Genomic DNA, 15,113 nt, shown 5'->3' with positions numbered 1-15,113 from the left:
CGCACCTCAGAATCTCTTTCCGTAGCTTTCACTTATCTTGCACAAAGCCAATCTTTCCATGGATTTGATTTCAGGGGTATGATGAATTAGCAGTATTTCACTTGATGAAGTAAACTTGGATGCAACTGAATAATACCACAGCTTGAGTCGAGTGAAAACAGATGACTGACGAGCTTCTAAAAGTGAAAGTAAATGAAAACATAACTGGAGGCTAACTACTGGACACACATACACACAGCATGATCTGTCATTTAGAAATCCACCAAGAGGGGCGGCTGAGTGGCGCAGTGGGCAAGGCACTCGCCACCAACGCAGGAGATGCTGGTATCGAGCCCAGCTCTCGGCGTTGCTACCGGCTTGGCCGGCCGTCATACTAACACAATTGGCAGTGTTAGAGGGTGGGAAAGCCGGTGGGTGGGGATTGGACGTTGTGGACAGCGACTCCTACAGGCCGGTTGGGTGACGCCGGTGCGGCGGAAACAGGAAGTATCGGGGGCAGCGTGAGCCTCCCACGCGTTACTCCTCTCCTCTTCGAGCTGCTGCGGTGAAAAGATGCGACGGCTGCCTCCTCGTGTACCGGAGGGGACACGTGATGCAAGGCTTCTATCCTCACTACAGCCGACCAGTGGGAGGCATAGTCTAGCAACGTTCAAGACAGGGGAGGGAAGAATTGGAAATACAAAATTGGGATGGGAGAAAAATAGAAAATGGGGAGAAAAAGTGGATAAATAGAAATCCACCAAGAGGGTTCTGGGGCATCACTCATAGAGCTGCTGGTCTGTTTTTAGATGCAGTGAGCTGCTCGCTGGAGAGCTCCTCTCAAGAGCTAGGAGCCACGACTCCTCCTGACAGTGACTTTGTGGCACTCTGGGGAGAGGGGGATGGAGATTGAAATGAGAGAGAGAGAGAGAGAGAGAGAGAGAGAGAGAGAGAGAGAGAGAGAGAGAGAGAGAGAGAGAGAGAGAGAGAGAGAGAGAGAGAGAGGAATGGCAGCGTCAAAAAGATAACAGAACAAATCTCAATAGAGTCACATTTTGAGAGGGGGCCTAAATTTAGCAGAAAAACACTACCAATGTATGCCGTTTCTTTTTTGTGTGTGTATATTTTGTATTGTGAGTAGAAATGTAGTAGCTTACAGACTGAAGTCCTGTACGAGTGGTATGTGTAGGGTTGCTAGGAGCAATTCAACTGGCCTGTGATGGAAATCAAGCGCACCTCCGTCTCACTGTGTGGCAGTACAAATGTATTTTACATGTACAAACTATTAATCATAGTTAGGTCACTAGCTTTGTCATTTTGTTTATCTATTTAGTATCTATTTACCTCCAGGAAAGCAGGGTTGGATATTCAATAAAAAAATATAGGTGCAGATAACGCTCTGTGTTTGCATGAAAATAAATTTGTACTGCCACACAGTGAGACGGAGGTGCGCTTGATTTCCATCACAGGCCAGTTGAATTGCTCCTAGCAACCCTACACATACCACTCGTACAGGACTTCAGTCTGTAAGCTACTACATTTCTACTCACAATACAAAATATACACACACAAAAAAGAAACTGCATGTTTTTCTGCTAAATTTAGGCCCCCTCTCAAAATGTGACTCTATTGAGATTTGTTCTTTTTGATGCTGCCATTCCTCTCTCTCTCTCTCTGTCTTCCCTCTCTACCTCTTTTGTCTGAGGCGTCATACTGTGAGACTTGGCAATGTGTCTCTCATCCTGGGCTCCCATAGGCTCTCAGGCCTTCCAGGGCATAATGTGTACATAAAATACCAGCTGAGAGTATTATTGTAAAAATGTGCCTACTATTTTTCGTCTTGGCCAAGACCATCTTGGCTGTGCCTCTCTCTTTCTCTCCATCTCTCTCCTTTTTTTATTTCTCTCTCTCTCTCTCTCTCGCTCTCTCTCTCACTCTCTCTCTCTCTCTCTCTCTCACTCTCTCATTTCAATCTCCATCTCTCTCTCCCCAGAGTGCTACAAAGCTCCCTGTCAGGAGGAGTCGTGGCTCCTAGCTCTTGAGAGGAGCTCTCCAGCGAGCAGCTCACTGCATCTAAAAACAGACCAGCAGGCTCTATCGCTTTTAAACCGCCCGGGCTCCGGTTCAAGCTCCAGCTCCGTTCTGAACACTCTGAACCTTGGTGCTCTCTGGCGAACCACCCCGCGTTTACACCCATTTAAGCAGAACCAACATTCCACCGTCTCCGTCATCAACGGGGGCGTTACTCAGGTAAAAATAATGCGTGGAGAGCGAGCCTCAGCGCGAGAGCGCACACACACGCTGTATACGTTTGAAATGAGCATAATGTGCCTAATGGGCACAAATACTTTTTTATATTCTGCAGCACTGGAGTGGAACAAGCTTCCAGTGGCCCTGAAAAACATCGAAGAGGGGGGAAGTTTTAGACGTGCCACAAAGAAATGGCTAGCCAGTGAAGTATAGAATAGCCACGTCTAGGAAGGAGAGGGTAGGGAGTGTTTTGTATGGGGTTGCTATTATGTTTTATTATGATGCTCTGTTTTTTTTTATTATGATGATCTATGTTTTATGATATCTGTCCATGTCCAAAATCAGGGACCATGATGGAAATAAGTGCTTGCACTTTCTCATGTTTTTATCCCTTGGATGCTATCTTTTACTCCACAATAAAAATCAATCAATCAATCGTTCCAGCAAAGTATGCTTCTATTATTCGAATGACTTGTTTTAATGGGTATCATGTAGTAAGTCCTACTGTAGAACATGACATAATAGCATGATATCTGATTTATTAATGCCAAATAATGGACGACGACCGCAATTGGCACTTGAAAAGTGTAAATGATGGATTAGTCAGTAGCAATTCATGGTGGCTTGTTTAGCTCAACTGGTTAGTGCCCTGCCTGTGGACCATATGGTCCCCAGTTCGAATCTCTTGCTTACTTTTTATTTTATTTTTGTAACGTTAAATAATTTATCCACTCTGGTGTCCCAAAAAGGACAATAACACCACCTTATGCATACTGCACCTTATGTGAATACTGTGATACTGTGAATACTGTATATTTGAGTTGGTTAGATAGTCAATAAAGGGGATCAATAAAGGAATATCTTATCAACCAGAGTGGATAAATTAATTAACGTTACAGAAAAAAAATAAGTATCGAAGAGATTCAAACTGGGGACCATACGGTCCACAGGCAGGGCACTAACCAGCTGAGCTAAACAAGCTGTCATGAAGTGCTACTGACTAATCCATCATTTACACTTTTCAAGTGCCAATTGCGGTCGTCGTCCATTATTTGGCATTAATAAATCAGATATCATGCGTGTGTGCTTTTGTGTGTGCGCTCTCGCGCTGACTCGTTAAGCCTTTCCCTACGCATATTCATTTCTGGAGCATTTCTTTATCCACTCTGGTTGGATGGTGTATTGTACTCGCAAATCGCTTCCTGTTGAATTAATCGGTTGAGTGCAATGCCGACTCTCTACTTTCCCCGTCTTCACAGCCTAGAATATGACACGCCCACTGATGATGTCACGGTTCGCGAGGAAAAACCAACTATTTTCCGGTGCCAGCTGAGCGCCGATTTGTCACGTTCTGAACCAATTAATCCCGGTCTGAACGCGCCGGCCGGTGCGAGATTACGTTCGGGAACCGGCTCCAGCACGGAGCCTGGCCAGTGTAAAAGGGCTAGCCCCAGAACCCTCTTGGTGGATTTCTAAACGACAGATCATGCTGTGTGTGTGTGTGTCCAGTAGTTAGCCTCCAGTTATGTTTTCATTTACTTTCACTTTTAGAAGCTCGTCAGTCATCTGTTTTCACTCGACTCAAGCTGTGGTATTATTCAGTTGCATCCAAGTTTACTTCATCAAGTGAATTACTGCTAATTCATCATACCCCTGAAATCAAATCCATGGAAATGTTTGGCTTTGTGCAAGATAAGTGAAAGCTACGGAAAGAGATTCTGAGGCGAGAGATGTTTTTTGTGTGTTTCGTGTGTGTGTTTAGTGTGTGTGTTTCGTGTGTGTGTGTGTGTGTGTGTGTGTGTGTGTGTGTGTGTGTGTGTGTGTGTGTGTGTGTGTGTGTGTGTGTGTGTGTGTGTGTGTGTGTGTGTGTGTGTGTGTGTGTGTGTGTGTGTGTGTGTGTGCGCGTGTGTGTGTGTGCGTGCGTGTGTAAAGGCTCTGGTACAATGTACTGAATTAAAATACTGTGCTCTGACTTCACACATCGCACTTTATTATTTAAAAAAATATATATATTATTATAAATAATATATATATATTTAACTTGTTTTCTTCTTTTGTTTAATATTCAAAGTCGAGGCACTGGCACACTGGCACACAGGCACTAGCACACAGGCACTGGCACACAGGCACTGGCACACAGGCACTGGCACACAGGCACTGGCACAGATGCACTGGCACACAGGCACTGGCACAGAGGCACTAACACACAGGCACTGGCACACAGGCACTAACACACAGGCAGATGCACTGGCACACAGGCACTAACACACAGGCAGATGCACTGGCACACAGGCACTAACACACAGGCACTGGCACAGAGGCACTGGCACACATGCACTGGCACACAGGCACTAACACACAGGCACTGGCACAGAGGCACTGGCACACATGCACTGGCACAGAGGCACTGGCACACAGGCACTGGCACACATGCACTGGCACAGAGGCACTGGCACACAGGCACTGGCACACAAGCACTGGCAGACAGGCACTGGCACACAGGCACTAACACACAGGCACTAACACACAGGCACTGACACAGAGGCACTGGCACAGAGGCACTGGCCACAGGCACTGGCACAGAGGCACTGGCACACAGGCACTGGCACACAGGCACTAACACACAGGCACTAACACACAGGCACTGACACAGAGGCAATGGCACACAGGCACTAACACACAGGCACTGGCACAGAGGCACTGGCACACAGGCACTAACACACAGGCACTGGCACAGAGGCACTGGCACGCAGGCACTGGCACAGAGGCACTGGCACACAGGCACTAACACACAGGCACTGGCACACAGGCACTAACACACAGGCACTGGCACACAGGCACTGGCACACAGGCACTAGCACACTGGCACACAGGCACTGGCACACAGGCACTGGCACACAGGCACTAGCACACAGGCACTGGCACAGAGGCACTGGCACACAGGTACTGGCACACAGGCACTGGCATAGCGGCACTGGCACACAGGCACTGTCACACAGGCACTGTCACACTGGCACTGTCACACTGGCACACAGGCACTAGCACACAGGCACTGGCACACAGGCACTGGCACACAGGCACTAGCACACAGGCACTGGCACACAGGCACTGGCACACAGGCACTGGCACACAGGCACTGGCACACAGCAAAGCCATGGTGCCTTGACCTCTGAAAACGGAGATATTCAGATAGGGTTTCCAGTTAAATACTTACGTATTGACATTGCTATTAGATCCTCCTTATCTTTCAAAGGGTGACTCTTGACATTGACCTGCTCCTCTTCTTGGTTCATGGACCAGAGGCAGTAAGGCAGATGGAAACCGATGGCAGACTGACTAGGGAGAGATCCAAGTGAGCTTGAGAGAAATTTCTGGCTCCTTTGCTGGCAAAAGTAATTGGTTATTACTGGTGCTGATCTCTCTGCTGTTATTCTGAGACTGACTCCTAATGCGCACACTTCTGTGTCCGTGGTGTATGGAAGTTATACCAAATATTGAGGAACACCAATACAATGACCAGGCTAGAAGAGGGTATCAGAGGACAATAATTTCCATCCAGGTAGTGGTCTACGTTTTGTAAAATATCTATCTATCTATCTATCTATCTATCTATCTATCTATCTATCTATCTATCTATCTATCTATCTATCTATCTATCTATCTATCTATCTATCTATCTATCTATCTATCTATCTATCTATCTATCTATCTATCTATCTATCTATCTATCCATCTACTGTATCTATCCATCTATCCATCTACTGTATCTATCCATCTATCTATCTATCTATCTATCTATCTATCTATCTATCTATCTATCTATCTATCTATCTATCTATCTATCTATCTATCTATCTATCTATCTATCTATCTATCTATCTATCTATCTATCTTTGCCCTCGGTCGGTACACCAACTTTTACTCAGAATCTGTTTAGGCAGGGAAAACGTGGTATCCTAATAACGTACTTTAATTGAGTACCTCCAACGAAAAACCATATAACTCTATTTTAAGTTCTCAGAGGAACAATGTTTTCAAACAATCATTAGGCGATCCATGTGGTTTTAGTTGATTGATGTGATCCTAGTCAACCAATATCAACAAGTTGATTTCTGTGCTTTCTTTCATGCTGAATGAGTTATTTCATGAAAAATGCCCATCTCTGGTGAACACTACATTTACAGTAAAGAGGTCCTTCTGGCTGATTGCATGTGGGAAACACAGTTTTACTGATTTGTTGATTACTGTAAATCATCAACTAATCAATTACAAAAGAGTGAGAATTTCTTTCGTCGAGGACAGCCCTAGCAAATACTGTACATGCCCAAAGAATTTCAAAACAGAGTTATATGGTTCTTCAGTGCAAGGGACCGCCTCGGTTGAATTCTGCCATTCCACTGTTATTACTATGTTATTATTATGTTCTACTATCTAGCCATGTGTACTATGTTCTACTATGTTCTACTCCATACTATTACTATTGCTACTATTATCTTTTCTATTAACTTTTCTGCCTCTGCCCTCCCCCATGCTGCTATGACACCTCCATAAAGGAACACTTGAACGTGGGTTGAGTTTACACTAGGGATGCTCGATATTGGCTTTTTTACCGATACCGATATTCCGATATTGTCCAACTCTTAAATTCCGATACCGATATCAACCGATATCAACCGATACCGATATATGCAGGGTTTCCCCATCCAAAAACGGAATAATTTCAGGTAACTAATAATTTCACTGGATATATATATAACAAATATTGTTATTGTTTTTTTCTTTTTTTAAACCGATACCGATATTTTTTTCCGATATCACATTTTACTGCCGATATCGGCCGATAATATTGGTCGGCCGATAATATCGGACATCCCTAGTTTACACCAGTGAAGGTGTTAAAGTTGTTTCAACACACCAGATGAAAGACAACCTGTTCTGTCCTCCCAGACTGGAGCACCTGTCAGCTGAGTCCTAACGCTGTGTGTGGGAGTGGCATCAAGACCAGGATGCTGGACTGTGTTCGCAGTGATGGCAAGTCTGTCGACCTCAAATTCTGTGAGGAGGTGAGTCTTGAAGAAAACGCTCTCTTTTTCTATTTCCTACCATCTCTCTATCGCTCTCCCTCTCTCTGTCTTTAGTCACTTTCATTCGTTCTTTCTCTCTTTCTTTCCTTCTTTCTTTCCATCTTTCTCTCTGATACAAACACACTCAATGAGCCCTAAGGCTTTCTCTTTCTCCTTCTCTTCCTCTATCTCTCCGTCCCTCCTCCCTTCCTATTTTACTTCTCTGTTGCCATGTAGACAGTATGTTTTATGGAGTTGGTTAGCAAGTCAATTTGAATGGAGATTTTGCTGTTTTTAGTTGTTGCAATGGCTGTTTAGTAAATTAAAAGAAAGGCTTTGACAATACAGTTCTTGTAATGAGAGCATGTGGTATTTAATCTCTCGCACAACAGATCTACTGTATGTGTTCTGTTAACATACTGTAGCAATGTAATAGTCAAATAGCACAGTACAACACTTTTTGCTCTGTGAGCCATAATGGCGGTCCTAACAGGAAAGGGGGGGGGGGGGGGAGAGAGACAAGACGAATGAGGAAGCCTGGTCTCACGCCTGCTATTCTACTCTACATTAAATAGAATAGTCCTGGCACAAACCAAAGCGTCACGGTTTGAGTTGAGAGGTGGAGGAGCAGGAGCTCAACAAGCCCATGTCCATCACCTAGCAGGTGTGCCGCTCAACTAACAACATGGGCACACGGCGTGGGGCAGTGACCTTGCTTCCAACGTACACATGCAAACCATAACCCTCTGAGACACACAGTACACATTTCACTAGACTAACCAGTATGATGTGGATGAGTTTCTCTGTGTCCTCCATGTGTAGCTGAACCTGGTCTCTCTAACCAGTATGATGTGGATGAGTTCCTCTGTATCCTCTGTGTAGATGAACCTGGTCTCTCTAACCAGTATGATGTGGATGAGTTCCTCTGTATCCTCTGTGTAGCTGAACCTGGTCTCTCTAACCAGTATGATGTGGATGAGTTCCTCTGTATCCTCTGTGTAGATGAACCTGGTCTCTCTAACCAGTATGATGTAGATGAGTTCCTCTGTATCCTCTGTGTAGATGAACCTGGTCTCTCTAACCAGTATGATGTAGATGAGTTCCTCTGTATCCTCTGTGTAGCTGAACCTGGTCTCTCTAACCAGTATGATGTAGATGAGTTCCTCTGTATCCTCTGTGTAGATGAACCTGGTCTCTCTAACCAGTATGATGTGGATGAGTTCCTCTGTATCCTCTGTGTAGATGAACCTGGTCTCTCTAACCAGTATGATGTGGATGAGTTCCTCTGTATCCTCTGTGTAGATGAACCTGGTCACTCTAACCAGTATGATGTAGATGAGTTCCTCTGTATCCTCTGTGTAGCTGAACCTGGAGAAGAAGTGGCAGATGAACATATCCTGTGTGATGGAGTGTCCCGTCAACTGCCAGCTGTCTGAGTGGTCGGCCTGGTCCCTCTGCTCTCAGACATGTGGACTGGAAGGTAAGGAGCCCACACAGGTGTGTGTGTGTGTGTGTGTGTGTGTGTGTGTGTGTGTGTGTGTGTGTGTGTGTGTGTGTGTGTGTGTGTGTGTGTGTGTGTGTGTGTGTGTGTGTGTGTGTGTGTGTACTAGTCCAGCGAGCGTACTAGTTGGCAGCCGTCCAGAAAGGCATAGGCGCTAGGCGTACACGCGGGAGGGGGGGTCTGGGTAGGGATTAGGGGTGGGGGGGGGGGGGGGGAGTGCACGAGCCAGTTCTGGTGGGGGAGGTGAGGTGTTGGGTAAGGAACGCCGTGTCTCCTGTTCTTTTCTTCTTGACTCCCCGACGTGGCCTTGTGCACAGACCTTGTGCATTCCTCATGCTCCAGCAGACTTGAGAGTGGGGGGGGGGGGGGGGTGCATCAGGGTAGACAATGATTCCCTGGATGCACCAATTTGACTAAAATTCGATTTGTCACGCTTTTAATGTCCTGCGCGACCCCCAGCATGACTTGACCTCTCAATTGTTCGTCAGATTGATGGACAGCAAGTCTTTTTACAAGTTCCATGTGGGAGACTTCCAGTCTGGCCACAGCTGTCAGACAGCGGTCCAGACGGTTATCATCCTTTTTTTCGTCTTTTTTCCCGATTATTGTTGTACAAATCCAGATCCAGATAGCGATCGCTCTAATACCGATCAGCATGAATGTGAGGATGTACAAATCCTCAACATCTTCAATCTCAAGATAATAAAGGCAGATTGAGCCCCATTTATTCCAACTGTCAATCGCAAAGCCCGCTTGAAATGTCCCGACTGGACACAGCGGATCAGCTGCGCTCTGCTTCCTTGAAGAGAGGTATAGAGGCTGCTCGAATGCATTATCTGAGTGGGGGTGGGGTTTCAGCAAAAAACTTCAGAGACGTTTAGGGACCTCAAATACATATATTAACTAAAATATGTCTCCTTTAAATCATCAGACAACATCCAAATGGGTTACAAGCCTATTTGTCAGGCCCCAAATAACAAGAGTAGTACAAGCCTGGGTCTCAAGCCAAGACAATTTTTTTTCATTTTAATCACAACATGAAAAGGGTGCATAACCTCTTCTAGGTATTATTCTGTAGATAAACAGTGTTCAGTAGCATCATCTGCTGTAGTTATAATGGAACTAAGAATCAAGAGGTTTATTTGTCACATACATACCAGGGCATACAGTGAAATGCGGGTGGTCTTGCCCGCATTGATTGTGCAAAATACAATAATAAAATAGAATAAATAGGCATCGAAAAAATTAAATAGATAAGACACAAGATATGCATGGTACGAAAAAGACATGCTAGGTTCCTGATAAACTGGTTCTTATATACACTACTATTGATGGTAAAATACGCTTAGGCAACGGAATTTCGAGGCGATCAATGTGAATATCTGTTCAAGCAGGAGGAGGGGCCCCTACCGAGGGGGGGGGGGGGGGGGGCGTGTATCAACACCAAGCCATTCCAGTTCAGACACACCTGGTGATAGTCGATCGGCATTGCAATTCAAACATATACAAACGACCCAGGGACGGCTAGAATGATCCAGATGATGATTTGGAACGGGGATCAGAGGAAAAATATCAAAGGATCAAAACCCGATAAATCTCAGGTCTGGCACTCAACCGCTGGCGAGTTAACCCGAGAAATCTCGGGTCTGGCCGCCAATGTGTTAAGGATCTCCATTATATGTATGCTATAACAGCCAGCTAGTCTTCCTGGGGTCCACCTAAAACACAATAAACAAAGTAAAACCATACAATAGCAAATACAAAAGATAAACTCAACAATAGATTGAAAAATAGAACAAACGTAACAAGTAGGACACCTGAGATGACCTAAACAAAGTGAAACAATACAAACAACACAGCCAACAAACAAATTACAGTCTTAAAATAAAAAAAATTAAAAAAAATTGACTATAAATGCAGCAGAAATATGGAGGCAGATATTGAGCTATAAATAAAAGATTGCAGTATTCATGAACAGTATGAAGAGTATTTACATGAACAGAAAAACTGGAATTGTATTACTAATGTATTACTCTTGTACTGTATCGATCAATATGGAACTTTGTCAAGAACAGCGTCATGCTGATCCGAATGGATCAAAACATTGGTCTCTGGTGAAAATATTTAAAGCTGCTTGTCAGGAGTAAGTGTGTAGATTCTATTAATCTTTTCTTCATCTGTGTCCGTTGGTCCTGGACCCTCTTAATTTCAAGCCCCAACGTATCGCTCACTGATAATAATAATAATAATAATAATAAATCAAATTTATATAGCGCCTTTCATAGAACCCAAGGTCGCTTTACAATCAGGACAAAAAATAGGGCAAGGAAAGTAGGGGGGGAGGGGGAAGAGGGGATGAGGGAAAGTAGGGGATAATGGACCTAATTTTATCTAAAACTAACTGATGGGGAAAGCCTTGGTGAAGGTGTGTTTTTAGAGCGGATTTGAAGGTGTCCAGGGTTGGGGCGTTGCGGAATTCGGGGGGGGGAGAGAGTTCCAGAGGGTAGGGGACGCCACGCTGAAGGCTCTGTCCCCAAAAGTCCGTAACCTGGTGCGAGGGATGGAGAGGAGACCTAGATCAGAGGATCGTAGGTTCCGGGATGGAGTGTACTGGTGGAGGAGATCAGACAGGTACCGGGGGGCGAGGGCATGGAGGGATTTGTAGGTGAGGAGCAGGAGTTTGAAGGTGATGCAGAACCTGACTGGAAGCCAGTGGAGATGGATGAGGGTGGGGGTGATGTGCTGCCAGGGCTTTGTGTGAGTGAGAACCCTGGCAGCTGAGTTCTGGACATACTGATGATGTCACTGCCCCGTCTGTGTGACGCAGGAAAGATGTGGCGGCGGAGGTCGGTGGTGCAGGCGTCCCAGGGAGATGGGAGGCCCTGCTCCCCTCAGATGAAGCAGTGGAAGCCCTGTCCTGTCAGACCCTGCTACCGCTGGCAGTACAGTGCCTGGTCCGAGTGCAGAGTTGAGGTACATTCTGTAGCTACAGCTGGATATCAGACTTCATAGAGGTTTACTTTGTGAGGTCAGCAGCAGGGAGGCAGCGAGGGGTTAACCCACCTAAACTCATTCTTCCAGCTTTTTAAATCGAATTTACTAAATCTTTGAAGCTGATGTAAATCTTTATGAAATTAATTCATAGTATACATTAATATACTCTGTCACAAACTGATGTAAGTTACATGACAATTAGGGCTGTCAAAATGTTTTTTTAACATTAATCACATGATAGGCTCACGTTAACACTTTAATCGCCGAAGACGCTGTTCAGCGTCTTTCCCCGCCATGCTTATTCTGCCGAAGACGTTGGACAGCGTCTTTGATATCAATATTTCAAAAATCTGTGATCGAAATCATATTTCTCCCCCGGAGACATGATATGTACTGGTGAGCCCCTCTCAACTCTCTAACGGTTCAAGAGCGCCATCTGTTGGCCGATCGGCGGATCGCCCAGGGATGAAACTGGAAGTGGAAGCTGGTGCTCATTTCAATTCGGTCCGATCACTCGCTAATAGTCCCAGGACTCGAGCTGATCACAACGGATAGTGCTCCGTTACCAATAACTCGATAAACAACATGATTTGGACGTATATACTATTATACAACCTGGAAATGGATCGGATATTTCGACATCCCATAATAGAAGAAATTCTGTTCCACGCTCATCTCCCAACGCTACGAGGAAGCTACGGTGAGTTTCAGCGTTATTTGTTAACGTCTTCGATACTAACTGCTCTAATGATCATATCACCCACACTAGATGAATGATATAACGTTGCCCACGGAATTATAAACGACCCCCCCCCTCCATCCGGTCAACATCAGATCATACGTAGTAACTCCTAGAAGCACGTACAGTTGAAATTTTTTATCTCGCACAGATTCCTACCAAACTGTATTTTATCATCAATATAATGCATTTAGGGCTATAAATTAAGTTCTGGAGAAAGCTGCAGAAAACGATAAAAACATACTTATACTTTAGACCGTATTTTAGTATGAATATGTGAATGAAAAAGTATAACGTTGCTACACCCTGAACAATAGATATAGGACGTTGAATGGGCCATAGTAATGTCAATTTAGCAATAAAATTGAAAAAGTTATAGCCCTGCAAAGAAGGGGAACTTCTCCATGTTAAATAGGGCTGGCGAGGGATGGTAAATTATGAATTTCCTTTTTTAATTTTTATTATTTTTTATTAGACTAGAATAATTGTTAGACTAGAAGTCTTTATTTGTCATGCAGTTTTAACACACACACACGAGATGTGCGACCCACAGGAACACACACACACATGCACTGAGTTTACCCTTATTATCTATGGGTTTCAAATTTAGTATATTATGATTGAACAACCTCATTTTCATCTTAAAAATAAGGGACATGATGTGTCTCGGAGGCCATAAAATCTAATTACAATGGGATTATATGGTTATGAATGCATATAATGTTAGTTAGGATGTAGTATTAACTATATTGAGTGATACTCCTTTCTTTTTAGTGGTCAGGACTGAGTTAGACCCCGGGTCAACATTGACCCGCTAACAACGGTCAGTAGTGCCAATTCTTAACACAACATGAGGTTTAATCCAAAAGTCACTTTGGAAATGTTGTATAATGGAATCTGCCATTCAGGGGATGTCTGGGCCCTCATTCATCAACGTGTTCTACGCACAGATCTGTGCTTACCCTGTGCGTACGATCATTTCTAAGCAAAGAGTGGGATTCATCAATTTCGATTTGAACTTGACTCCGTGCTTACGTCTACGCACAGGTCAGAGCACACTTACCTGACGCCCAGTGGTAGAATATATTATTACAACAAGGAAATGAGCTTCTGTGCATAATAACACTGGCATGTTCTGTACGAACCGTAGTTCATTATAGTTCATTGTAAAATAGCAACAGTAGTGTAATTATGGTCAAAACCCTATAAATAGCATTTGGAATAATAGATCTTTCTCTCAGAATGAATGCAGCATGGTTTATATAGCGTTATCGGAATATACGGGGTGTAGGCTACTGACTGACTGCGCTCCGCGTAGCTTGATTGATTGATTGATTGAAAAGTTTATTAACAGATTGCAGAATGGGTACAGTACAGTACAGCTCAGTACATACAATTGTTAATTGGGGATGCAGACCAGAGAAAGACTTTCGTCTTGTTTACATCAGGGTCCCCCATTTTCAATTCATCATAAATCATAAAGCTCAACTCGTTATTATTTTGCGCAGACCGCAGAAACACGGGAACGTTTTGATTATATTTAAAAGGCTTTACGTTAAACGAAACAAGTGGAATTTCGAAGCTGTAAGCAGAATACAAGTCATATGAATATAGTGTTCTTCCCCCTTTTTACTGTATAAGAAAGAATAGAAAACGCATTGCAATGACACCAGATAGTGGACAGACTATGTATATGATGGGATTCAAGTTCGCGTTTTTGTTGATCATAGGCATGCTGTCAGAGTATGATATCTTAATCAAACATTCTAGAACATTTGTCGTCACAGATCATGTCCTAATAGAACATAGGCTATGGCATGGATCGTGATATTGTGTGGACTGTTATTATTACTGTACCGGTACCACCCATTGTGACAACAGCCTTGTGAGTCCCGCACACAAACATGATGGAATTCAAGTTCATGTATTGAAAGGCAGGCTACATCATACATGCAGTGAGATTCATTGTTCTTGTATATGCTCTCGTATTATTGTTTATATAGGCTACCCAATACTGACATCAAAATAGATTGTAGTATGCCTCTAGAAATCATATGCAGCAGGTAGAAAATTGACGGGAGATCCATCGCGATTTGGAATAAAATTGAGGAGAACTTTAATCCCTGGGTATTAATCAAACAACACGGGAAAAGGCAGTCATATTCCAGCGCGGTCTTTATTAGCCGACAACAAAATAGATGCCTCTAAAAATCATATAGCCAATCGAACACAACTAATAAAGGCATTCATATTACAGCGCGGTCTTTATTAGCCGACAACAAAATAGATGCCTCTAAAAATCATATAGCCAATCGAACACAACTAATAAAGGCATTCATATTACAGCACGGTTATAATGACACACAACCAACGCCAAACAATGGTCAACGAACGGTCTTTATTAGTATTTTGAGCTGTCCAGGCAGAATTGCAGCAATGGTCTTAGGGAGCCGTTGATATCTGACATCACCGTTTACAAGTCCGCCTTTTATTTATCCCATAATACGCGATAGTGTCTTCTTGGTTCGACAGCAGTGAACAATCTCCGTGGAGTTTCTCAGAGTTCCGCTCGGGTCAGTCCATTATT

At 44.0% G+C, this 15,113-nt stretch overlaps 1 protein-coding gene across 1 annotated transcript in view; it reads left to right on the top strand.

The window, feature by feature from the left end:
* The window catches only part of thsd7ab (thrombospondin, type I, domain containing 7Ab), a gene marked incomplete at its 5' end in the record, with an annotated part of 323,450 nt that overhangs the window by 278,477 nt on the left and 29,860 nt on the right, over positions 1 to 15,113 (top strand). Inside the window, 3 exon segments of the mRNA XM_084336532.1 lie at positions 7,177 to 7,292; positions 8,655 to 8,772; positions 11,621 to 11,766. Of these exon segments, the coding sequence (XP_084192658.1) occupies positions 7,177 to 7,292; positions 8,655 to 8,772; positions 11,621 to 11,766 (380 nt within the window).

The sequence above is a fragment of the Notolepis coatsorum genome (assembly GCF_963971535.1).
Source record: "Notolepis coatsorum genome assembly, chromosome: 19".
Classification (NCBI taxonomy): domain Eukaryota; kingdom Metazoa; phylum Chordata; class Actinopteri; order Aulopiformes; family Paralepididae; genus Notolepis; species Notolepis coatsorum.
This window is presented reverse-complemented; position numbering and strand designations above follow the sequence as displayed.